The sequence below is a fragment of the Piliocolobus tephrosceles genome, chromosome 18 (genome assembly GCF_002776525.5).
Source record: "Piliocolobus tephrosceles isolate RC106 chromosome 18, ASM277652v3, whole genome shotgun sequence".
Taxonomy (NCBI): Eukaryota; Metazoa; Chordata; class Mammalia; order Primates; family Cercopithecidae; genus Piliocolobus; species Piliocolobus tephrosceles.
The window spans coordinates 5,371,843-5,399,771 of NC_045451.1; the positions used below are offsets into that span (position 1 = coordinate 5,371,843).

The 27,929-nt window shown below is 39.1% G+C and overlaps 1 protein-coding gene across 1 annotated transcript in view; it reads right to left on the minus strand.

Annotated features, from left to right (window-relative positions):
• C18H18orf63 (chromosome 18 C18orf63 homolog) overlaps window positions 1–20,143 on the minus strand; it is a 43,152-nt gene extending 23,009 nt beyond the window's left edge. The window contains exons 1-7 of the mRNA XM_023224149.2: window positions 19,898–20,143; window positions 17,235–17,399; window positions 14,614–14,692; window positions 12,764–12,820; window positions 7,427–7,538; window positions 6,451–6,492; window positions 4,534–4,610 (exon numbers count right to left, since the gene is read on the minus strand). Of these exons, the coding sequence (XP_023079917.2) occupies window positions 4,534–4,610; window positions 6,451–6,492; window positions 7,427–7,538; window positions 12,764–12,820; window positions 14,614–14,692; window positions 17,235–17,368 (501 nt within the window). The 5' untranslated portion in view covers window positions 17,369–17,399; window positions 19,898–20,143. The remainder of the gene's footprint in view (window positions 1–4,533; window positions 4,611–6,450; window positions 6,493–7,426; window positions 7,539–12,763; window positions 12,821–14,613; window positions 14,693–17,234; window positions 17,400–19,897) is intronic.
• Between the last annotated feature and the right edge of the window lie 7,786 nt (window positions 20,144–27,929).

Sequence of the window (27,929 nt, forward strand, 5' to 3'; positions counted from 1 at the left end):
TCTTTCACTCCAGTCAATGCTCAATGCTCCATTCATTCCATAAATCTTTCTTTTTTTTTGAGACGGAGTCTCGCTCTGTCACCCAAGCTAGAGTGCAGTGGCCGGATCTCAGCTTACTGCAAGCTCCGCCTCCCGGGTTTATGCCATTCTCCTGCCTCAGCCTCCCGAGTAGCTAGGACTACACGCGCCTGCCACCTTGCCCGGCTAGTTTTTTTTTTTTTTTTTTTTGTATTTTTTTCGTAGAGACGGAGTTTCACTGTGTTCGCCAGGATGGTCTCGATCTCCTGACCTCGTAATCCGCCCGTCTCGGCCTCCCAAAGTGCTCCATAAATCTTTCTAAAGTGAGTGACAGGCACTAGAGTAGGCTCCTACGATAGAAAGATTAATAAGACACAGACCCTTCCCTCTAGGACTTCTCAGTTTAATGAGACATTTGCATAGATAATACGTGATAAACAAGGCAGGGAGCACCAAGAGAGATGACTTAGGAGATGGGGAATTCTTCAAAGGGGTGATGTCTGAGATAAGCCTTGAAAGATGAGCAGAAGAAAGGGAATTATAGGCTTAGACAACTGTGTGATCAAAGACATGGAAGGATGAAAGACCATACTATCTTTGAGAAACAATTCATAGTTTGGCTACTTGGAGAGCAGTAATGGGAGATGAGGCTATAAGTAGGGTTGGTTTGGATCAGTTTGCTGAAGATCTTGCATATCATAGTAAACGGTTGAGATTTCATCTTATAATCAATGGAGGCCATGGCATATTTTTGATAAGGGGAATGAAAGCAAACAAAATAAACTGGAGGGAAGAGAAACAAGAAACATCCTCCTTCTCACCTCTTCACCCTTATTTCTCCCCTCCCCCCAACCTGACCAAATAACTATGAAAGAAAAAACCAGAATCTCAGAACCCCAAACTCGCTATACCAAAGGGAACATTAAACTTGGTAACTGAATCACACAAAAACAAAAAACAAACAAAAAACCCCTGCCTTCCTTTTGTTCCCAGACAGCTTAGTTTCAGATTATGACTGTAAATATAGATTTACTGAGTGAGAGAAATGCACAACTGACTTTTCCTCTACCTCTTTTCATGTGTATGATGTAGATTCACTCAGCTGTAATCAAAGCCTCACAAGAATGTAACCATTTGCCTCATTGTCTACCCTCCTCCTCTTTTTTTCCCCTTCCTCTTTCCCCTTCTGCTTGTTCTTTCCCCTTTAAATACTGAAGTCCTCAAAACCCCCTTTGGAAAAAGCATGGGGCATGGATCCTATTGTAACTTGTATTTCTTTTCCCTGGGCATGTTTGGCAAAACAAACCTGAGTCAGTTGAGATCTGCCTCAGTCACGTTTTCGTTAACATAACCAATGCCAGATTTTAATAAAAGGAAAATTAAATGCAATTATCTTTAGGCTCCATGAGGAATAAAAATGAATAACACAGGACCTAGAATCTCAAAAATATTACAATTTAGTGGGAACATAGGTATATATGAAACTAATTTTTGTAGCAGTCAGAATGTGTAAGATGCCATATCAAAAACTTAAGTAAAAGTGAGATTCAGAGAAGCTGATGAATAATCATAATTTAGAGAATCGATTTAATTTAACAAGTACGTGTTGAGTGTATAATGTTGAATAGAGGTGAGGCATGTGTTTGGCCCATTTTTGGTGTTTCCTTCCATGCCCAGAAAGCTCTACTAACACATATTCCTGGAATCATTCTGCTCTGTCATTCATTCCTCCCTAGGGCATATGGATGGTGATATCTTGAACTGTAGTTTCCATAATCCCCACATGTTGTGGGAGGGACCCAATGGGAGGTAATTTACTCATGGGGGCAGTTACCCTCATGCAGTTCTAGCGACAGTGAGTTCTCGTGAGATCTGATGGTTTTATAGAGGGCCTTTTCCCCTTTGCTCTGCACTTTTCTCTCCTGCCACCTTGTGAAGAAGGACATGCTTACTTCCCCTTCCACCATGACTGTAAGTTTCCTGAGGCCTTCTTAGCCATGAGGAACTGTGAATCAATTAAACCTCTTTCCTTTATAAATTATCTAGTCTCAGGTATTTCTTCACAGCAGCATGAGAATGGACTAATGCAGATGGTAAAATTGGGATGAATAACCAGGCATGCTGGCTCACGTCTTCCCCTTCCTCTTGGGAGCTGGCCTTCCGGCAGACAGTGGTGTTCTGCATTCTCTTTGTTATATCAGAACCAGTGCCTGGTCTCCCAAGGGAGGCCTGTCGTTTTTCCACTACTGCAATTAGTGGATGGGTATTACGTCTGCCTAATTCTAAGGTTCAGATAAGCCATGTCCTCCAAGAGCTGTTTTTCCTTTCCAGTAATGAACAACATGACTATATATCCCAGTTCGTGCATGTTGGGCTAGTATCTCATCAGGTTAGCGCCCCTTTCACTCTCAGAAGCATCCTATTTTGAGGATAAATTATAATCTCACCCTAGTAATAAAGGTGACATTCTGATCTCTATTTATGTCTTACTCCTCTGTCAATCTCTAAATTGGTTCAGATGGAGGTGGAGAATACAGAAGTATCATCTGTAGAAAATTCAAAGGTGAGTAAGCCACAATATTAGTCTTCATGATGCTTCTTATAAGAAAATCAGAGATATAAAAATAGAAATAAGTATGTGAGTATAAACTACAATTTGACTATGTGTCCCCTCCAAAACTCATTTTGGAATTTAATCCCCAATGTGGCAGTATTGAGACATGGAGCCTTTTTTTTTTTTTTCTCTGAGATGGAGTCTTGCTCTTCTCTAGCCCAGGCTGGAGTGCAATGGCGCAAGCTCGGCTCATTGCTACCTCTGCCTCCTGGGTCCCGGTCCAAGCAACTCTCCTGCCCCAGCCTCCGGAGTAGCTGGGATTACAGGAATGCACCACCATGCCCAGCTAATTTTTGTATTTTTAGTAGAGACAGGGTTACACCATGTTGGCCAGGCTAGTCTTATACTCCTAACCTCATGATCTGCCCACCTTGGCCTCCAAAAGTGCTGGGATTACAGGCATGAGCCACCGTGCCCCGCCAACGTGGAGTCTTTAACAGGTGATTGGGTGATGAGGGCTTTGCCCTCATGAATGGATTAATCCATTCATGGATTAGTGGATTAGAAGGTTAATAAATTAATGGCTTATCACAGGAGTAGGACTCACGACTTTATAAAAGGAAGAGAGACCTTAGCTTCCATACCCAGCCCTCTTGCTATGTGACGCCTTGCGCCACCTCAGGACTCAGCAGAGAGTCCCCAACAGCAAGAAGATCCTCACTGGACATGGCCTCTATAACTTTAATAAATAAATTCATTTTCTTTACAAATTACCCAATTTCAGGTATTCTAAGTGACAGAAAACAAAGTATGGTACAGGACAGTATGAGGGTTTAAATGAGGGTGGGAGATCACACAGGGTTTGGAACCTTGGGAAGGTTTCTCATCAGTCCAAGATATACATGCCATGTTACCCGTTCCAGTTATTTATATGCAGGTCATCTTCCCTACTGGCTTACATGATTCTCCAGGGCAGAAAAGTGGATCCTATTCATCTTGGACTTATCCATTGTCCTTTGTTACTTATCCACATAATAGGTAATCAAATAATTAAATGGAAATAAATGAATGGAGGAGTAGCATTTGAGTTGGCCCTTAAATGATGAGAAGGACATGTATAGCCAATTAGAGGGCCATTCTAAGCAAAGGAAGCATCATTTGTCCTATGCCTGGGGTTTCTCAACCTCCACATTATTGACACTTTGGGCTGGATAATTCTGTGGGTGGGGATAAGAGGACTGTCCTGTGCAGGGGAGGATATTCATTAGCATCCCTTCTCTGGCCTCTACCCACTAGACGTCAGTAGCAACACCATCCTACCTCCATTGTGATAACCAAAATTGTCTCTAGACATTGCCAAATGTCTCATAAGAAGCCAATCATTCATTTCCCTGCCCTCAACCACTTCCATTGAGAACTACTGGCCTAGAGGAAACACAATAACATTGAGTGACACTAGTGTATAAGATGATTCTATACTAGATGCTGTGGGAATCCACAAAATAAAAGACATATCCTTCTACTAAGAAAACAGAATGTGTTATGTGTAAAAAATAGATGCAAAAAATGCTACCAGAATATCAAAGGCAGGGGAATTAATATTAAATTTAATACGAGCTGAAATTGTGCTTTTTACATTTGGAAGCGAAGGAAGAGGCAAGAAGTGGGTGCTAAGACAGGATAGCTTGTGGAGAGTCTCAGATAGCATCTTAACAAAGTTTTTGAACAAAGGAATAATGTGAAGGCCTGTGTTAAATGGACAGAATAATATTTTCTTTGGGGAAGCAGATTTAGAACAATATAAATATATCAAGCACTTAATAATACAGATTTTGATAATAAAAACCTTTCTACCACCCTTCATGTTAAAAATTAAAACCTAATTACATGTTAGTAACAATAATAAACATAAAAAGTATATAGTAAATATAATAAAGTATAGAAATCACAATATGTGGTACCTCAGGTGGTGGCAGTCTGATTGTGCAAGCTTCTATACTTAGACAAACTTGAGTTTCTGTTACATTGATGTTTAATACTGAAAATAAAATATTTAACTGTGAACTATTTGGAATTATTACTCTACTTATTAAATGAAGTATTTTAGTAACAAAGGAAACTAACTTATTCTAGTCAAAAACAAGAACAGATTTTTTTCCACACATGGTAAAATTCAAATAATAACCACTTAATATTTGACAGTTTACAGATAAGACATCTAAAAGAGGACAAAGGTATGAAACAGCATGAATATGTGTGTGGGGTGCAGGTCACAGGCAAGGTTATAATAAGAAAAATGAAACACCCCACAGTTAAGAGAAAAATCCAACAAATACCTTACACAAATCTGATATATATTATATATAGAGAGAGATTGTCCTGTTCTGTAATCTAAAGAGGTATCACACCACGTTTCTGACTTGAGTAGTCTTTTACTAACAAATATCCTCAAATATACTGGCAGATATATTCCAGATCTTCTAGAGCCTTGAAGTCCTAGAGTCTTGAAGTCTTTACCTTTCTTTTTCATAAAGAAAACTACTTCTGAAATGTAAGGATAGTGGGGACTTTGGGAAGGGTTAGTACATGAAAAAAGCATGAGGGGGATTCTGAGGTGCTCTTAATGTTGTTTCTTGATCTGAGAACTGATTACAAGAATGTTTAGTTTGTTAAAATTCAATGAGATAGACACTTAAAATTTGTCATAGTGTATTACATTTCAATAAAAGTAAAAGAAAAAAAATCCTAACACAGGAGTGAGGAATTTTCCTCTCCTAAACTGTTATTTTTAATCCCTACAGCTGTAGTGTCATGACAGTGTTTGGAGATGAAACTAGATGTAGGTAATGAACCTATTAACCCAGAGGTCAGGCACACTGACTGACACTACACAAATTAAACATAAAACTAGTTCAAGGAGAGCAAACAGGCTTTAGCTGGAAAGTCAAACCAGATCTAATAGCTATAGATTACAGGTCAGGATTTTAAGGCTATGCCCAAATGGTGTGAAAAGCTACCATGATTGATTAAAAATGTCTATGGTGGTGACTCAAGATTCTCATCTACCTGCTATCTCTGGACTACTGTTTAGGAAAGTGTCTATGTGAAACACAACCATGCAAATCAGTGAAAGAACTGGATTAGGCTATCTAGTAAACTGTGTACTTCAGATCATCTGTGTCTCTTTTTACAATTTTTTAAGGAGAAAAAGAATCCTATTCTTATAAGAAATAAAGCTTTGACTTACATCAGTACTAAAGAATTTTTGATGATATGATTCTGGAAACTATACATTATAAATGCCTACAGAATTAAACTCCTTCACAGTCATGATTTTCTTTAAGAAAATAAAAATATAGCTTTTTCCAATTAAGATAAATTTTTCTCATACAGTCTGGAATGTACATTTCGAACAAGAAGTGATTTCCCAGGTGAAATTCTGATTACAATAATATCTAATTAAGGTCTTACACAACCTGATTAATCAATAATTATACAACCCAATGATCTATGTTACCTTTTTTTTGTTTTGTTTTTTGTTTTTTTGAAATAGGGTCTTGCTCTGTCACCCAGGCTGGAGTGCAGTGGCACAATCATGGCTCACTGCAGCCTCAACCTCCTGTGCTCAACTGGCCCTCCACTTCAGCCTCCCAGGTAGCTGGGGCTACAGGCGTGGTGCCTGGCTAATAATTTTCTAGAGATGGGGTCCACCATGTTGCCCAGGCTGGTCATGAACTTGTGGGCTCAAACAATCTACCTACCTTGGCCTCCCAAAGTGTTGGAATTACAGGCATGAGCCACCATGCCCAGCATATGATACTGTTTTCTTTAGCAACTAGGAATTATATTATGTATTGACTTATGCATTTTTTACTTACCAACAGCACTTTGTTTTCCCATCTGAGAAAGAAAATCTCTTCCTTAAAAAATTCACAGAATATACCATATTATTACAACTCATAATCATGCTTGATATTTATAACTATGCTTGATGTGAAATTAAAAAAGCTAAAGAAAATACTTTAAAATTCAGTTGTTATATAAAGTAATATCTGATGACAGCTGAAAAAATATAATCATTCAAAAGGTATCTCTTCAATTAAAAGGATGGAAATACCAATTCTTCCCCCAAATATCTATTTCCTGCTATGAAATATTTAGAAAACAGTCAGACTTCAAGAAAAATTCAGGATAGCTTCCCAGTTTTAACAGTATTGTGTTCATTTTATCATACTGCTTTGTAACTTACATTTATTCCTAAGTATCAAGTATTACATAGTAATTTTTTAAAAGAAACATCAGGCCTCTGTATATAATCCCAAAGTAAAGAAATGACATTTATGTTGTTGTGGGCTTGCTTGAGATTGCCTAGTTGGGTCAGTTTTAAGAATTATTTTCTAAAAATTATATATCTTAAAATTAAGAACAGATGCACATTGATATGGTTTGGCTGTGTCCTCACCTGAATCTTGAATTGTAGTTTCCATAATTCCCACATGTTGCGGGAAGGATCCGGTGGGAAATGATTGAATCATGGGGGTGGGGCTTTCCTGTGTTGTTTTCGTGATAGTGAATAAGTCTCATGAGATCTGATGGTTTTATAAAGGGGATTTCCCATAAGCACGCTCTCTTGCTTACTGTCAAGTAATACATCCCTTTGCTTTTCCTTTAGTCTTCCACCATGATTGTGTGAGGCCTCTCCAGCCATGTGGAACTGTGTATCCACTAAACCTTTCCTTTATAAATTACCCAGTCACCAGTATGTCTTTATTAGCAGCATGAGAACAGACTAATACACACATAACAGAAATAATCTAGTTCAGAAAGCTCCAAAGACTAAAAAGATAAAGTTACCTTGTATTAAGAGATGGCCAGTTCTATTCCAGGCTGGAGCAAGTCTAGCCATGAATGAATATGAAAGGCAGTTCTGAAGAATTACAGGAATTACTCTTTGTGGATCCTCCATCTAAATATATTAAATGGCAAAATATGGACAAATTTAGAGCAATTGCTGTGTATGTATATACTAATAGGAAATGACTGCCCATTTAGATCACCACCCAACAAACTTCCCATTTAGATCACCACCCAATAATTTTTATTCTAGGTAAAAATTATAGCCATTGCTACAGCTAATCCTATCTGGTTCTAAAGTTAAAGAAGTGTTCAAATATACTCACTTCAAAACCACTACTATTGTCATGCTATCATGGCCAAATACTACCTGCTTACCCTGGCCAATTAGTCTAAATCTTGAGAATTCTATGCTAAAAACCTTGATCTTTACTTTGTATTCTGCTCCACAGAGAGAAATCCAAACGAGGACAAACTTGTAATAGTTCTCATTATTGTTCACTCTGTTCCTGGACCAAACTGAGGGTCGGGCTGCTATTTCCTGTGGCCCAGTAACCAGATGCAAATGAACTGGGGAGGAAGAGAGTTTTTATTTTCTGCAACTGGTTACAGGGAGAAGGCCTGGAAATTATTGCCAGACCAACTCAAAATTACAAAGTTTTCCAGAGCTTATATACCTTCTAAGCTATATGTCTATGTGTAAGTGTGCATTTATCTGAAGACATAAGTGATTAACTTCTTTTAATCTCTAACTAAGGTCTGAGTCCTGAAGACCTTCTTCTGGAGCCTCAGTAAGTTTACTTCATCTAAATGGGTCTAGGTACTGGGGTGATTACCCTTATCTTGTCTCCTGCTAAATCATAAAGGTTTGGGGAGTTCCTTTAGACCCCAATAAACTTGTTTGTGGAGGCCTAGGGAGTTTCTTCAGCCTCACAATAAAACTTGTTTAATCCTAACAGGGTCCTGTTAAGAATTCCTTCGTTATCTTGTCATGCTTCAAGGCCCAGGAAAAGCCTAGGCAAAACTCTTGGTGGGTTCTTTGTTACATTTCAGCCTTTGTATAAGGGCATAGGCTCAATTAGCTTTTAATGTTTAACCTTGCTACTCAGTCAGTGCTGGAACAGTTGTAATGGAGGCCTGAGTTAGTGAGACCTTGCCTGCCACAACTGTAGAAAAACAATACATACTTGCATGGGCAGACATGCAACCAAGAGAATATCTCTACTTGTATAATACAAAATTAATTTTAAATTAATTTTAAATTATTTTTCACTTATAATTAAGACCAATAAGTAATAGGAACCAGATTTATCCTCCCACTTGAAATGCCTAAAACACCAGGCAAGCTATATGAAATAACAGTTCACAAGATATCAGATATCAGGCAACAAAGAAAAGTGATCCCCAAAAGATGGGAAATGAACAAGATAAGCCCTAGGATTTCCCCAGCTTCTTGATGATAGACGGTTTCTAGGCTGCAGTACAGAGCAGGGGAACCTAGGAAGAGGCTAGGAGTTTCCCTGAATTAAGGAGACAGAGCTGAAAGTCAAGGAAGCTAGAGGTTTCAGTGCAAAGTATGGGAGAGGAAAGAGCTGCACAGAAAGCAAACTCTGGAGGTCAACAGAGAGTCAGCTGAGTATTGATTAGCACAGACATGTGAGGAAGCTACCCAAGGCTGGAGAACAAGCCAAGGCTGTTTGATAAACATCCTTGAAAATACAGTCCAGAAAAAATTGCTGGCTTTGCCTCTGTGAAAAATGACATGCAGAAGCATGAAAAGTCGAGGAAAATTGTCTCCCGATATTATCCATCTCTAAGTTTTGTACCATTTTGACTTCTAATGAATGTTTCCAGGACATAACTGAATAATCTGTTGGCAGAGGATGGAACCAAATTTCTTCAGTTTGTCTCATACAGAATTTAATTAAGGCTACTATCATTGGGACTCCATAATGCTGACCTCAAACATGGCCCCAGGGGCCCAGACCCAAACAGTTGAATAAATCCCATAAACCACCAGGGTCTTCCTTAGAGAGCTAGGTGGATTTCTCTCTTATTTTTTGTATTGACTTTCTCTATGGCCCAAGGAATTAATTCAGATACAGCAAAATCTATCAGCACAGACTCAGCCTTGGCATGCAAGGAGGAATTATGGGGCAATCCTGTCATTCATAACTATCCTGGTTGGTGACACCTGGATACCTTGCAGTGCAAAGATGGTGTGAGTCATCACTTCAGCTAAAGTCAGGGACAAATTCTCTACCACCTTTTCTACATGAGTGACTCCCATCGCCGGGAAAACTGCTTTCAGGATGTGCATGAACAATGGATTGTTATCTCTCTAAGAAACTCCTCCAAAATAACCAAGGGCAGTCTCGTTTTGGAGAGTTTGCAGCAATTGTCTAAGGGCTACAAACAGAACTTCAAGGAGAAACAGACGAATTCATAATTACAGGTAAAGACTTCAATACTACTCTCTTAATAACTGATACAAGTGAACAGAACATAAGTGAGAATATAGCAGACTTAAAAACACTATCAACCAATGTGACCCAATAAACATTTATAGAATACTTGATAACACATTTATAGAATACTCATTCTTCTCAAATGGACAAGGAACATTTACTAAGATAGACTATATTCTGGGGCATAAAATAACCTCAATTAATTTAAAAAGATTCAAGTTATAAAGAACGTATTCTCTAACAACGACACTGGAAATCAATAGCAAAAAGATCCCTGGAAAATCCTCAAATATTTGGAAACTATATAACACACTTCAAAATAACCCATAGATCAAAAAAGAAATCAAACAGGAATTATAACATATTTTTTAACTGAAGAATACCAAAATAAAATGTGTTTAGGAAGAAATGTATAGCACGAACGTGTTTAGAAGAAATGTCTCTGTATTACAAAACAAAGAAATTCTCAAATCAATGACCTCAGCTTCCACATTAAGAAATTAGAAAGATAAAACCTATAAGACTACCAAGGGCAGAGACTTTATCTGGTTCACAGCTTTATCCCCAGTATCAAGTACAGTGCTTGACATGTTACAGATGTTCAATAAATATCTGATTATGATTATGTGAAAAGTATTCATATAAAGAAAAACTGAGCATAACCATCATGGCTCAATGAGGGTAGAAAAACAAGTGATAATGGAAGAAAGCTTGTGAATAATAAAGAATTCAGGGTTGGAAAGTCTAGTGAAGGTAACAAAAATTTAGTTTATAGGAATGGAAACTGAGATAAATGGAAAAAGGATAAGAGTGTAAACAGAAAAATGTTAAACATTTTGGAGATGTGACACCTTGTACTGATGAAGTCATAGGTGTGAATTAACAAGGTGGAAGAAAAATAAAGTACAAAGCATTTTTATTATTGTATAAGGACTATGGGTGATATTTTCTTAATTTTTTGTTTTTTCTTATGAAGTACACAAAAAAATGATGATGCTTAGTATAAATAATGCTTTATTAAATCAATACAGTAAGTCCTCATTTAATGTCATTGATAAGTTCTTACAAACCATGACTTTAAGGTAAATGACATATAACAAAACCAATTTTGTTATATTGCTTTTGGCTATTGCTAAAACTATAGGCTCACTGATACAATTAAAAGTTCCCATGGCATAGTTCTGGTCACAAAAAATCACTAAGCTTTTAAATAAAGACCAGAAACACTTGTAATATTAACATTGAAATAAATGTAAGCTATACATATATTTAAGAAAGATTAATAAAAACAAGTAAGGATTATTCACCCAATTTTTGGTGAATCAGTGAATGACAGTGGTAGTAGTGGTGGTGGGTAAAATCAAAGAATAAATGTTTGCAAAGTGAAAATTTTAAGGAGCACCTCCTACTACCACACAGTTCAAAACAATCACAAATATGACAGGCTCCCTGAGTGCTTGCATACCGCATCATTTACTGTAGTGCTTCTGTATGATTATTGTATACTTTATGAACATTTATTTTATAATAATTTGTATTAATGCATCAATTTATTCATTCATTTTCCAACTAGCTTATTCTAGTTCAAGGTGGTGGGTGGCCAGAGCCTATCCTGGTAGTTCCAGGTGCAAGGTGGGCACCAGCCTTGGACAGGACTCCATTCCATTGCAGGGCAAACACACACATACCCACCCTTACTCAGCCTGGGACACTTTATACATGCCAATTCCCTTAATGTGTGCATATCTGGGATGTGGGAGGAACCCGGAGTATAAAAAGAAAACCCACTTAGACAAGGGAAGAAGGTGCAAACCACACAGACAGTGGCCTTGACTGGGAACTGAATTATTTTCCTTTCTTATTAATGTTATATTGAAACAATGTTGAACAAAATTATTTTATTCAAGGATCTGCTATACTAAAATGTTACCTATTCTTAGGCCTTAATAAATAATAGATTTTGGTAGAGATCGCTTAAAGACCCAAGTCCTAGTTCTAGGTGAATGACATACTGTAAATCTGGTTCTCATAGCTAGCTTGTAAATGGCCTTTCAAGATAACCAGAATCCTTAGATGACCAAAGACTTGTCTCAGTAAAAAGATGTAAACATATTCTTTCCTCATTGCTCCTGAATAATACTGTTTTCCCACAGACTGTAACTGGTGGCCAGAACCAGCTTTCAGGTCATTCAAAGATTTCTCAGGGAACTGGAAAGTGTTACTGAAATTTTACTTGCCTAGGACCTAAAGACAACATCTCATTTTAAAGATGACTAGAAACCTCATTATCCCAAACTCTACTAGACTTAGGAACAGAGGCCAGCAGTAACAGCTGGATGGGCTTCTGGGATAACCAATGACAGTGTCTCAGAGTTACATGCAGAGGCATGAAAAGAGCTCTAGTCAAGGCTCCATGACTCAATTTACTGAGACACAGAGGGGTCTCAGTAAATGAATACTAACCACTGTATTCATCTTTCTCTTTGTGAAGATCCAGAAGCTCATCACCATGTAGAATACAATCTATAATGTTTTATTTCTCTACATATTAGCTATATAATATGGGCAATAATCTCATCTCTCTGGGTTTATCTGTGAAAATGATGAGATTCACTTATTTGAAGATGTATATGGCAAAAAAGATTATGCCACATAAAATGCCTGAAATAAAGCATCCAACAAAAAAGCCTCTTCTCCTCTTTCTACACTAAATGTGCACATAATAATTGTCAGGAAAAATTTGTTGGGTTCTTTCATATGTATAACAATAATCTGTGAGAAAGATACTCCAGTTTTTGTTGACAAAAGGAGTGGAACATACAATCACTATAAACAACATATGGTATTAATATCATTTTTTAACACTTACCTTAGCTCCATATTTTTCAACATAGGCATTAAGTTTTCTTGCTTTATAAAATGGTATCTGTAACAAAAATCCACATTTATAAAAAGGACTTAACATAAATATATAATTAAATAATGCAACAAAGAAAGATTTTAAGCATTATTCTGCAGAGGGCAAAGAATCAGGCCATCATCCAATTAGCATTTGTGCCTTGGAGAAGAAGTGATGACCATTCTCTCCCTGAATTGGAATCTGTGGGCATATTTTCAAAGTGAGGAAAGCCTTTCCAGGAGTGACATGACCCCAGTATCCACATAAAGGAAAAGGCCAATAAATTTTGTATAATAAATATTTAACATGTTTCTTAATATATAATTCTTAGGCATGAATAAGGAAAATAGACATAAATGGAAGATCATGTTCAAAGGCTTAAGTGCTCCAACTCATTAATAAAAAGAATACAAATTAAAGGAAAATATTATTTGTAACCTACCAGACTGACAACTATTTAAAGGCCTGAATATCTACAGCATTCGCGAGGGTATGGAAAAACAGGTTTTCTTCCAGACTATTTGTTAACATACAATCCAGCAAAAAGCTTTTCAGACAGCAATTTAGCAGTATCTATATTATAGTTTCAAGTGCATTACAATCTATCTCTAAAACTGTAACCGACAAACTATCAGACAAAAGTGATACAATTTCAATGATGCTTTCTGAAACACTGTAACAGCACAGACTCAGATGTGCACTGGAAAGTATTAAGTAAATTACTATACATCCATACAATGAAGTATTTCACAGCCTTAAAAATGAGGAAGATATGTGTACTGACATGGAAAGATATCCAGGAAAGGCTGTTAAAGGGGAAATGAATGGCAAGTTTCAAAACAGTATGTATGCAATCCCATTTTCTACTTTTAAACATCAACTTTTTTTTTTTTAACAGAATACCTTTGTAAGAAAGCAATACATTTTTAAAAAAAACAGATAGCTACTTTCCTCTTATCACCCTTGCTTAAATTCACATACTTGAATTTACTAGCACTCTAAAATAATGTCCTTGTTCCATAAAGATGTTTAGGTAGAAAAAGATACGAATAAGATATTAATTTACTTGTTCACCAACAGCTTGCCTTTTAAAAAAACTATATTAAGAATAAGAAAACATGGCTGGGCACGGTGGCTCAAGCTTGTAATCTAAGCACTTTGAAAGGTCGAGGTGGGAGGATTGCTTGAGCTCAGGAATTCGAGACCAGCCTGGGAAACATGGGGAAACCCTCTCTCTACACAAAAGACAAAAAATTAGCTGTGCATGTTGGCGTGCACCTGTAGTCCCAGCTACTCAAGAGGCTGATGGAGGAGGATTGCTTGAGTCTGGGAGGTGGAAGTAGCAGTGAGTTGAGATGGAGCCACTGCACTTCAGCTTGGTCAAGAGAGCCATACCCTGTCTCAAAAAAAGGAAGGAAAGAAGGGAGGGAGGAAGGGAGGGAAGGAGGGAAAATATGAGATGGACATATAACCAAGACCGAGGAGAAAAATAAAAGAACTAAACTTTGAATAAAATATGATAAAATGTATGAAGCCCATACTATCTTAAAAATTATACTGTAGCACGTTTTATTCATTAATAGTCTTTATCTTAGCATTTATAATGAGAAAAATAAATGTTAAATTAGAACGACAAAAATGGATTTTACACATCTGGCGTTTCAATATTAGTTTGTTAATAATCCAATTAACCTATAACACATTTTGATTAATCAATTAATCCTCATAAACATCTTAACTTTAGCTATAATACATAAATTATTATTTATCAATATTGTTCTCAACTAGTAATAACATTTCAAAAATATTAAAATACTAACCGCCATCACCACCCAAATTTGGTTTAATATTCCAGACACAGGTGATGCAAGAATATCTTGATGCAAAAACAGCAATTGCCTGTGGAGATAAAATACATTACAAAGTGGACTTGCTCACTGATATGATTTGGTTCCGTGTCCCCACCCAAATCTCACGTTGAATTATAATCCCCAGTGTTGGCAGAGGGACCTAGTGGGAAGTGATTGGATCGTGGGGGCAGATTTCCCCACTGCTGTTCTTGTGATAGTCAGTTCTCATTAGATCTTGTTTAAAAGTGTGTAGCACTTCCTCCCCGCACCTCTCTCTCTTGCTGCCTTTAGAAGAAGGTGCTTGCTTCCCCTTTACCCTTCTGACATGATTGTAAGTTTCCTGAGGCCTCCAATCATGCTTCCTGTTAAGCTTGCGGAACTGTGAGTCAATTAAACCTCTTTTCTTCATAAATTATCCAGTCTTAGGTAATTCTTTACAACAGTGTGAAAACAGACTAATACACTCACTGTCTGTTCTTTATTGGAACATTTTAAACATTTACTTAGCTAAAATGTTAAGTTTCTCCTAGGCAACAATTGTGTTAGAGACTTTCTCTCCTCACACTTAGCATAGCACCTTGAACAGTGTAGGTGTAGGTACTCAGGCAATATTTGAATTAAGAGAATTAGGAAGTTTTAGGTACTAATACTAACATGAGAACTTGTCCCTGCATCTGAATTTCCTAACCTCTTTCATCTGTGAACCTAAATTTATCTTTTAGAACTCAAGTTTTGTCCTAAATACTTGAAGAAATCTACACACAGTGAAGAATCTGTCTCTTTTAACTCCTATTTCTTCCATTTTTCCTTAAAAAAAAAAAAAAAAAAAAAGGTGGTGGGCAGGGGACACCAGAGGCAAGAGTCTAAGGATTCACCTGTCAGTGAAGTTACCAACCACTTAAACATTTAGAACTCCTGACTAAATCCTTTTCCTTCAGAAAGGAAATTCTTCCCAAGCCAGAAAGAACTAGGTAGTGGTTTCAACAGCCAAATGAACTTAAAACAAACATCATCAGAATCAAATTACCATTAATAATTTCATTTCAAGGTTCAAGGGAAAGATAGGGAAAATACAAAAAGAATACAACTGGAAATCTGAAAACCTTCAACATTACTGATCATCAAAGAAACAAATTAAAATAACCATTAGGATGTATATAGGGTTACCTTGAAAACCAACATAGGCCAATCTGTTTCTGGTGGCTTCATATTTGTTGGAACCCAGGTGTATCAGGTACTTGCCTTGGCAAGCCCTGCCATTATCTGACACAGCCAAATGCTAAGAGAGAGAGCTCTGCAATCTCTATTCAAGACTCTCTGTCAATTACCACCAGGGTGAGTTAAAATAACCCCACTCTGCGGGCATGGCTACCTTCAATTTGAGGGCAAACAGAAGAAAAACCTCACTTTAGGTTTTCTACCTATTTTAATATTTCCAAAAGGAGTCACAGATTAAGTCCTTAACAGGTATCAAATTATACTTTAGCAGGAAGGGTATAGGCTCCCTGATGCCCTTGGGTGGGAAAATATGCAATAGAGGGAAGAAAAACTTTGTAAATAAGAGGAAAATGAAGGACACCCCAAAAGTGGCTTCCTTATTTCTTGCCTCTGGGTATCTTCTAGTTGTTTGTTCTTCTCTAAGCAATTCATTTAAATATAGAATCTTCTCATGTATTCTATGACTCTTCGAGTGCCTCAAACAATTTAAAGGAAGGTCCTCAGTAATCATGGAATTATACTTTAGGTTTCCTCTAAGCTGTTTTTCTTTTCTTTTCTTCTTCTTTTTTTTTTTTTTTTTTTTTTGAGATGGAGTCTCACTCTGTTGCTCAGGCTAGAGTGCAGTGGCACAGTCTTGGCTCACGGCAACCTCTACCTCCTGGGTTCAAGTGATTCAACTGCCTCAGCCTCCTGAGTAGCTGGGATTACAGGTGCCGGCCACCACGCCCAGCTAATTTTTTTGCATTTTTAGTAGAGATGGGGTTTCACCATGTTGGCCAGGCTGGTCTCGAACTCCTGACCTCGTGATCTGCCCACCTTGGCCTCCCAAAATGCTGGGATTACAGGCTTGAGCCACCATGCCTGGCCCTCTTAAGCTGTTTTTCAACGACTATGTGGGATCAGATATTTTGAGACAGATCCTAGAGAAATACTTCTCAGTGTCTTATACTGACTTGAGAATTAAGAAACTACTAATCTAAGATGTTTATAGGATCTCTAAGGGCCCCACCTACTAGAAATACCTACTGGAAAACAGTAGGTATTCCATAAATATTGATTAATTAGGACCTCTACATTTCTGGGAGCCTGAATTTAATTCATGAATGTCTGTGGAGATTTTAAACTTTTAAAAAGCATGTAAGAGGTCACAAATATAAAAACTCAACAGTGACATAATTCTATTGCAAGTATTTTAAGTCCCTGCTGAAATGTAATCCAATATACCTGGTCAAAACAAAATATGACTTCCTTTATTTTAAAATTATGAACACAAATTGAGTGAATGAGTATTTTGCTTTATAGAAAATTCCTCTAAAACAGCTTTTATAGGTCTTGAAGTTTTAAAAGTCTTAGTTATAAGACGTATTTTTTACCTGCACATCTTCATTTGTATAGTCCTTATCTCAGTATCTGCCACTTTATTACTCAGTATTATTCTGACAGCACAGAGTTTGTTTAAATCTGGAAGTGTGATGAAGAACAGAGACTGCTGCCTAGAATCATTCATGCTTTCTGACTGAGCGTCTCAGCAATCAGGCCTTTAAAAATAAATAGCAAAAAAAGGTAGTAAATTATCTTACCAATAGAGTTCCAATACCAAGTCAGCACACAATATTTGATATTGCTTTAGAATAGGATCATACAAACAAGTTAGTTTGCAAACTTCAGCAGTTAAATATCACTGCCATTTACCTTTAAGGTCTTCTAATGATTTTCTATGATTTTTGGTACAAGTTTTAGTAAGATACAGTTCACATAACATAAAATTCACCCATTTAATGTGTACAATTCAGTTTTTTACTATATTCAGAGTTGTGCAACCATCACTGCAATAAATTTTAGAATATTTTCATCACTCCCTTTTCTATAACAATAATTATTTTTTAAAAGTCAAAATGTATAGCAAAGTATTTTGTTGTTTCAGATTTTTCTGTAAAGCACTTCAAGGTTGAGGAATATATTGTCATTGTACACGAAAGAAAATGTTTACTGAAGACTCTAAATTCTTCCCTAGTTTTTGTTTCCACTAATTATCCAGCTTTCAAATTCTATTGGAGGCACAGTTTACAGTTGATAATTCACAATTGAAGTCTACATTATGTTTTACTACAGAAACAAAAACTAGAATATAAAAGTAAAGCAACCTAGTGAAGCATCAGTACTCTAACTTGCACAAATACATTGAGGAAAAGTAAGCTGGACTCTAGTACTTTCAACTTTTCAACATCAACATGTTTTTTCTTTTTAAGAAAGAATAACATACTGGCCCGGGGAATGTGCATTGTGAACAGCCTTCTGATCACAATACTGAAATGAGTTTGTGGTGTCATCTGAGGAATGTTGGCAATGCCCTTTGGCTCCAACACATCTCCCTCACTTTAGCATCACAGTGTTTGAAATTCTCATCACTAGAGAACCACTTGGTTCTTTTAAAAATAGAAGTAGTCTTACAAAGGTTAACACAAAATCACACGAGGTGTTGATGAATTAAGATGATTCCTGGTATCATTAACAATAAAAATATTCCCTTTCTGATTTGACGTTTTGAAAAGTTAAAAAGAAAAAAAGTACAAAGTTGCAAGGTAAACACTGCTGACTTCACAATTTTAATTCTCTTCACCCGAAGTTTTTTAGTAGAGAGCATCAATAATGATCAAGGTAAAATATATGGCAAAAGGCTGATTACAGCTTAGGCCCAGGACAAATACATGTTTTAAAGAAAATAGGGCAAAGACATGGGCGAAAGTTCGTGATCTGTTACTTTCATTTCTAATGCACATTTCCCACTAAAATTACTTTCTTTTTTTTTTCTTTTTGAGGCCGAGTTTTGCTTGGTCGCCTAGGCTGGAGTGCAGTGGCGCGATCTAGGCTCATTGCAACCTCCGCCTCCCAGGTTCAAGCGATTGTTGTGCTTCAGCCTCCCAAGTAGCTGGGATTACAGATGTGTGCCACCATGCCCAGCTAATTTTTGTATTTTAGTAGAAATGGGATTTCGCCATATTGGCCAGGCTGGTCTCAAACTCCTGGGCTCAAGCGATCCACCCACCTCCGCCTCCCAAAGTGCTGGTATTACAAGCATGAGCCACTGCGCCCGGCCTAAAATTACTTTCTCTCTCATTTTTCCTCTAAATTACAGTAGGAATGTAAATTCCAGGTCACCAAAAAATTCCTGGGTGCAAGTCCTCCCATTCTGCCAATCTTCAAATACTCATGGATTGCAACACTGTATGTAAATAAGAGTGATCTGTTCAAGGATAAGCATGAATTTATTAGAATTATTACTATTTTTTAATTTTGGGAGTTCCTAGTTGGCAAAACTTGCAGATTCAAAAAGAATGTTGTTTTCTTTGACTAGGCTGTAGAACTATATCGTGAAGCTCAAAACGTAGGCCAAGTCTTATTATGATCTACGGATGTGCTATTAACATCCCGTCCAGGGAGTCGCTCCGCCACGTTTCTGTCCCAGGATTTCATCTTTGTTCCCAATCCCCAGCAGGGCAAGGAACAAGCGCCAGGAGCACGCGACAGGAACCTGCACAATTCTACACACGTGAGGACTCGGAGAACCCCAAAGGACCAACACTCCGGAGGCGCCCAGCTCGTGCAGGGCCATGCGCGAAGCCTGGGGCCCGCGGTCCCCTCGGGAGCTCCACTGGCCTCTGGCTACGAGGGACCCTTCCTAAAAGTCAGTCTGGGGCGCGGGGTTCAGGGCGGCCCCACACCCGGCTTCCCGCTGCCCCCAGGCGAGCGCCCACCCCCCATCCGGCCTGGCTTCTGTGTCCGCAGCAATGGCCGTGAGTGGAAACCAATCGAAGGTCTTTGTTCGGCTGAATCCATTTCAAAAGGTTTTTCTATAAATTTCCAATATAATAAAATGCCCGAAAAACCGGGACTCACGGGTCTTTACAGATGAACACAAATTTTTTCCTGATCCAAACCAGCGTCCTCAGGGCGCCGGCACCGGGATCTGCCCTCAGAGCGGCCCTGACCTGCTCCTCCGCGACCGTGGGGAAGAGGATCAGGAAAATGGTCTTACAAACCGGAAAAGCAACGTTTCCAAGGCCCACGGCCTCCTGCACTACAGATATGCCGGCTTTCTCCTCAGGGGCAGGAAAGGGCGAGTGGGCGGCAGGGCCTCCAGCGGCCTCCCTCGCTTCCGCTCTGCCTCCTTCAATCAGCTGCCCCCAGGCCAGGCCAGGCCTCCTGGTTTCTGCGAGGCGTCGACTGAGAGCCCGCGCCCCTCAGCTCCCTCCTCGCCACCCTCAGGAGACGCTCCCGGCTCCTGGCTTTCCTCACGGCCCTCAGGAGCCAATCCCAGCATTCCCCGCGCTTTCCCAGCGTGCCCTGCGCTCTCCCAGCATGCCCTGCAAGCCTTGTGCTCCTGGCACACAATGCAGGTCAACTTTTCCCGCCAACGCAGGAACCGACCAAAGCCGGCCATGGATGACTCAGTGAATCCCTGAGAGCGCCTCTCAGCCTAAGCAGGTGTGGGTGAGGCCGGGACACAAGGTTCTGGACGCCCTCCAAGAAGGGAAAGCTGGATCAGCGCAACACGTCCAACAGGGAGCTCCAGGGCTGAAGCCCCGGCTAACTGCGTGCTGCACAGGGCTGCCCAGCCTCTCGCCTCCCCACGTTTCCCCTCAGATTCTCATGCTTGACTTTACAGCTTCTGCAGTTCCTTTAGTGGTGGGAATCTCCATGACTGGAACATCTTCATGCCTGATGTGGAGGGGAAGCGTGGTGGTGCAAGCTCGTGGGAACAAATGCCCGAAACGCCTACCGTAGTGCAGATGCATTTCTAGGGGCTGCTGCTAGAGCACTACGCAAACAGCATTCCCAGTCTTCGTGGGACGCACATTTTACGTGGGAGTTGGGGGAAAACAGACAAGCAAGATAAATGCGCAAAATCTTAGTACGGCAGATGGCGATAGGTGCATTGGAAAAAAATTAAGTAGAGTAGGGAGGGGGGGGAGTGCCAAGGAGAAGTCGTTAGGTTTCATAGCATGGTCAGGAAGGCCTCGTGGAGAAGGGGATGTTTGAGAAAGACATGAAGGCATTGAGAGTGGGCAGCCTCGTGCATGTCTCAGGAGAGAATGTTTGTTACGAGAGAGGGAATCCTACAAAAGACCAGGGCAGGAGGGCCACCAGCTGGCTGCAGTAGAGCAGGAAAGAAGTGGCTTCCTGAGACCTGAGGACATAGAGAGAGCCAGATAGGGTTAGGCCCGATAAGCCATGAAAGTATTAAAGGTGCATCCAGCCTACTGTGCTGGAATGGACTGAAGGGGACAGAGAAAGGATGCAAAGCAGTTAGGAGGCAAAGGCAGTAAGGATCAGAACAGTGGCAGTGGAAAGGATGGGATGGGATGGGATTGGATTCTGGATATACTTTGAAATTAGATTTAATAGGATTTGGATATGGATTGATGTGAGGTCTGAGAGAGAGGGAGAGGAATCAAGCATCACTCCAGGGTTTTTATATTAAGAATTCAGAAGGATTGGGTTGCCATTAATTACAAAGGGGAAGACTCAGAGGAGCAAGTTTGGAGTTGTTGACATTGAGAAATGAAGAGGAACAATAAGAGTTCTGGGGAAAGATCTGCATCTAATAGATGTTATTTAAAACTCTAGACCAGATTGGATCTCCAAGAGAGTTCATGTAGGAAGAAAAGGAACCCTCACACTGGATCCCGGACACCTCAGTATGAGGTTGGGGAGATGACAAGGAACCTCACGGGTGGAATTTCAGGAAATTTTCATTAAGTCAGAGATTTGCTACTTTTCAATCCCACATCTTCCCAACTCCCAGATGTGGTATTGTGAAAGAATGAGATTTTATATTGTGTTTAATGTCTAATCAGTTAGAATCATTTACCTATTTTATTTGCAAAATAATTTTTGGCAAAGGGGAATGTTTTTAGATATCCTCCTATCAATAAGAATGTGTTCAATATTTATAATTGTTTGGTTACTTATGTGAGATCATGGTAAATGATTATCACAAGGTTATTTAGACAAATCAGCCTCCTAAGACAAATACACTTTACATTAATTGAACAAAACACAGTCTTCTGAAATAGTCTAACAAATGTCTCAAATTTAACACTTACAATCTGAAGGTTTTATGTCACAGTCCTTGGAATTATTAAAACAAACCTTTTAATCAAACAAGCCAGAAAATCTCTTTGTCCTACTTGGTATATACACATGGGGAAAGAAACCCCTCTGTTCTATGAAGACAGGTAAAAAGTAAATATAGATTCAATTTAAATTTTGTGATAACTGTGGATATTCACTAGCCTTTCCTATGTATCTAAACAAAGGGAAGCCAAGTGTTCTTTATTCCAAAAAGCACATGTATCAACACTTTCTGTTCTTAATATCTGTGCTATTGAACTTATGGCCCCTGGTTTTAACAATAATTTTAACCAAGGCAGAATTAAAGACATTTGAAGTTTGTTTGTTTTGAGATGGAGTCTCGCCCTGTCTCCCAGGCTGGAGTGCCATGGCGTGATCTTGGCTCACTGCAACCTCCACCTCCCAGGTTCCTGCATTTCTCCTGCCTCCGCCTCCTGAGTAGCTGGGACTACAGGTGTGCACCACCACGCCTGGTTAATTTTTGTACTTTTTAGTAGAGATGGGGTTTCACCATATTGACCAGGCTGGTCTTGAACTCCTGACCTCATGATCTGCCCGCCTCGGCCTCCCAAAGTGCTAGGATTACAGATGTGAGTCACAGTGCCTGGTCTGAAGTTTTAAATTATGTTCACATTACCAAATACCAAATAGGCCGTTTCTAATCACATAAAAGGTATTTAACAAATATTTATTGAATGGATTCACAGGCAGATGTCTCCCAAGCTTTTATATTATGCCTGTGAGAAACTGGTACGATTTTATGTCATGAATTCTGAATCTTGCTACCATCTTCGATTTATCCGCGAAGCTCAAAACCGAATTTGAGATTCACTTTGAGCAATTGTGCAGGACTTGAGGAAATGCATCTTTATATATGCATGAGAGGAGCTGTTGTTTAGTGGTTAAGAGCATGGTCTTTGGGGCCAGGCTGCCTGGATTTGAATCCTGGTTCTGCCAATTACTAGCTATGTGATGTTAAGGTAGGAAACTTGGCCTCTCTGTACTGCAGTTTCATTACCTTAAAAACAGGGATTATAATAGTACTTTTTAGGGTGATAATATGCCCCTTAACATAATAAAGGAGTTAATGCACATTAAATACATAACATACTTACATCAGTGCTTGATATAAGGACAATTTAAGTGTCAGTTATAGTTGATACTAAAACCATGGGAAGAAGTATAAAACAGGCTATGGAGGCTCTGGTTTTAATACAAGTCACGTTTACTATGTGTCCTTCGGCCTGATAGTTTGCTTCTCTAAGATGCTATTTGACCATATGACACATGGAAATGATAGTTCTTGTTAGGATTAAATGAGATAATGTATATATGTATATAAAATGTTTGGAAATACTTCCACATAATTAACACTTACTGAATATTAGTTCATCTTCTTACTAACTTTACTCTTGTTTTATCTTACTTTACCACCTTGGTTTTCCTTTGCTTTGGTTTTTATCTGCTATAGATTGAGTCATGTGTCTCCCCCAATTCATATGTTGAAGCTTAATCCCCCTACATGTGGCTATATTTGGAAACAGGGCCTACAAGGAGGTAATTAAGATTAATGAGATCATAAGGATAGGGCTGAGCATATGTCAGGAGGACAAGCTAGAGGAGCTACCCACTCCAGGGCCTCCTTTCTGTGGAGAGCTGCAGAGACATCAGGAGGACCTGTCTGCAGAGAGGAGCTCCATACTCCAAGGCCTCCTCTGAGCTATTGTGTCACTCAATAAACCTCCTTTGCTTTGCTCACCCTTCTCGTATCCACATACCTCATTCTTCCTGGATGCAGAAGAACTCAGGACCTACTGAATGGCAGGGCTGAAAAAGCTGTAAGACAAACAGGGCTGAAACACACCCCTTGCTCACCACGTTGCAGGTGAAAAGAAAAGAACTGTAGCCCTTCAGGACCTGAGACCTGTGAGTTCCCCAAGCTAGGGTTGTGACTCCCTCTTTGGGGCCCTGCGGTTCCTGGAGTCTCCAAGCTTCTGGGCAACACCACATTCCCTGGTGGCAGCCGTGGAAGCTGCTTGCAGGGTGCCTGGTGCAGCTGTAGCCTTGCAGAGAGCCAGCGCCTGTGCCTGCACCTGGAGCTGCCCACCCTGCTGCAGCAGCCAGTATACCTGACTGTGTGCAGTGGCTGAACCCCATGCTTGCTCGCTCACACACCCCTTGTCCCTCCACACCTGGCTCACCACTGGCAGGCATGGGATCCAGACCAGTAGTGTGAGCCATGTGCTGCCTGCCAGGCCAAGTGGGTGGAATAAGCCCAGGGGACCTGAGCAAATCTCAGGCAAAGGTGCCACCAGCCACAGAGGTTTCCTGCCAGAAGAGTGACACTCCAAATATCCTGTAACAGAATCATTGTACTTTATGCATAATTCCTTTTTTGCTATCCTTTAGCGAAGTTCACTTGAATATTCTGACAGTGCTATAAGAAAGCAAAGTAAAGGCTATGCATCCCCACTTGTGCCACAGTAATGAAAAGAGAAGAGTAGTGATGGGTGGCAAGGAGTGATACTGGTAATCACTGAGGGAATTGAGGGAAAGAAGGATCCAAGGGATGCAGTTGCATACTTGGACACTAACGTCCAGGGTTTAGTTTCTTCTAGAATCAACCTTAGAGTTCCTAGACTATTTTTATCAAGGTAGATAGCTGTGTATCTGACATGTGACTCCCAGCAGCATAGGGTATGAAAATGCCATTGCCATCTCCATTGTTTCAGTTGTGTTACTTATCAAGCATCTCAGACTTGGACTTAATCAAGTCCAAGTTGATTACAGCACACATTTTCGTTGTAAACTGTTTTCATGCTGCTGCTGATGTTAGCCTCCCTTTCCTTGTTTTCTATACTGGAAAAGAAATAAAACAATATTTCAGCTTTAGTAGAGGTCATGGAAAAAAATTTAAAACTTTGCTGGTACTCTTGCTAGTGATACATAAGTAAGTAAATCCACATTTCTCAGTGTGGTTACAATGTAATTATGATTTTCCATGTTCTTAAAATCTATCTTCTGGATCACATTTACGCCCTTATTCATTCAAAAACATTTATTGAACATCTGCTGAGTGCTAGACACTGTGCTAGGTGCTGGAGATAGCAATGTGATTAACCATCATTGTCCCGAAGAACCCATGGCCCAATGAGAGAGACAGCCATGTAGATGGACGATGTAGTTGGTGTGTGTGATATGACGAAAGAATCAAGGAAGCACTGAGAGGACACCTAATGGGAGGGAAGGGTGTGGTCAGCACGTGCCTCCTCCAGGAAATGACTCCTAAGCTGAGTCATAAAGAGTCCTCAATCCTTGGCCAATACAGAGAAAGTGGGAGAAAGGAGGTAAAGAGTACTCTGGCAAGGGAGAGGACTTGAGCAAGGGTATGGAAGTGAGGAAAGTGTGCTGTGTGGAGAACTAAAAATAGCTAATTCTTGCTGGGTTCTAAGGTGTGAGGCAGAAATGACAAAGGATAAAGCTAGAGAGATAGGCAGGTACCAGATTTTGAGTGATCTTGTATGTTGTGGTAAACAATTTGGATTTTGGTTATCAAGAGACATGGGAAAGTCTTAGGCAAGTTGTGATATGATCAGATTTTAATTTTGAGTCCAGTCCTGTATAGAGGATGGATCTGAAGAGGTCAGGACTACAGGTGAGAATAATTGAAGTTATTGAACGCAGGATATGCAGGTAATCCTGGAAGGAAGATCTGGAGCAAAGATTGTAGGAATAAAGAGAAGAGCACTGATTGGAGAGATGTTTAACAGGTAAAATCTATAGGACTTGGTGATGAATTCAGTTTTGATGATGATGTGGATGATTCCCAAGCTTCTGACTTGGATCACTGATAAGGTTAGCCTTTGTGTCCCCACCCAAATCTCATCTTGAATTGTAATCCCCAGGTGTTGAGGGAGAGACCTGGTGGTGATTGGATCATGGGGGCAGTTCCTTCATGCTGTTCTCATGATAGCGAGTGAGTTCTCACGACATCTGATGTATTTATAAGTGTTTGATAGTTCCTCTCTTGCTTGCTTCTTCTCTCTTCTGCCACCCTGCGAAGAGGTGCCTTCTGTCATGATTGTAAGTTTCCCATGGCTTCCCCAGCCATGCAGAACTGAGTCAATTAAACCTTTTCTTTTCTTTGTATATTACCCAGTCTCAGGTAGTATCTTCAGAGCAGTGTGAGAACGAATTAATACAGTGACCTTATGACAATGGCAGCATCAACTATTTCATGGAACTGTGTAGAACCCTGGACACTTTACAAAGTTAAATATGATATCTGGAATTTCCTTTTTACCATTTTACCCTTGTTCCATTTATGCTGGAGACAAAAAGAGATTTAAAAAATAAATTTTATATTTCAACCATGTCCTACAATTAAACATTTACTGTCCTTATTGACCTTCTCCTACTTAAAGATGGACCTACAAGAAAAATGTGTCTAAGGACATATTTACAGTAAGATGCCCTACATAATTAACTTGTCACTGAAGTTACTGAGGAAAATTCCACTATGTCAGCAATGAACTTCAGACATTTGTTTTGGGTTTATGGTGAGATATTATCCGTTGCTCTCTGCTCCTTGTTCTGCCTCGGCAATCCAAATGGTCAGAGGCTCTCAGCAGATGTGCCGGTGGGTTATAAATGTGCATGAGGGAAAAACAACTTTGAGTCATAAATGCTTTATTTTAAAATGAATAAAAACTTTAAAAATTTAGTAAAGTTTGGGAATTACTGCTAATAGATAGGGAATCGTTTAGAAATCAACTAAATATGTTGTGTCTACTAGAAATAGAAATATTTTTGGAAGGAAAAATTAACCTGTGCTAACATGATATTTAAAAGACATGGATATACTACAGATGATCTGTGTAGATATTTAAAGATTTCATTGGCATAGAAGTGCTCATTTGCTGAGGGAACCAGCTCTCTATTGTTGATATAACTATTTGCCTATGGGCAGGAAAGATCTGCTCAAGTAGGTCTTGTGGATGAGTGACAGAAGGAATTAAAAAAATAATTGAAAAAGTAGCAATGCTACTTTTTGATATTATAGTAGAAGAGAATAATGAGTGCTTTTTACTTTATATTTTTACCTGAGGAACTTTAGGAGTAGTATTGCTTTTCTAAATATGTATAAAACTGTCTTTACTGTACAAAAAGTCAGGAGGAGTTTATAAACATTTGTGTTCCTTTCTCTGTTATGTTTGTCTCTAAATTTGCCCCTAGATTAACTTCACATCGGACTAACTGCCAAATAGGATGCTGCTTCATCTTTGTGTGAGAATAAGGAAATCTTTTGAGTAATAATAATAATAGCACAAGCTAAAATTTATTTTTTTAATGTTTTATTTTTAATTTTGGGGGGTACATAGAAGATGTATATATTTATGGGTTCCATGAGATATTTTGATACAGGCTTGCAATGCATAATAATCATGTCAGGGTGAATGGGTGTCTGTCCCCTCAAGTATTTACCTTTTGTGTTACAAACAATTCAATTACACTCTTTTAGTTATTTTAAAATGTACAATTAAATTATTTTTTACTATAGTCACCCTGTTGTGCTAACACATACTAGGTCTTATTCATTCTTTCTATTGTTTTTGTACCCATTAACCATCCCCACTTTCCCCAACTCCCTGTTATTACCCTTTCCAGCCTGTGGTAACCGTCATTATCCTGTCTGTCTCCATGAATTCAGTTGTTCTAAATGTTTAGCTCCCACAAGTAACTAAGAACATGTGAAGTTTGTCTTTCTGTGACTGGCTTATTTCACTTAAGGACCTCCATTTTCATCCATGTTGTTGCAAATGACAGGATCTCATTCTTTTTGTGGCTGAATAGTACTCCATTGTGTATATGCACCACATTTTCTTTATTCATCTGTTGATGGACACTTAGGTTTTGTTAGACCCTTATCAGTG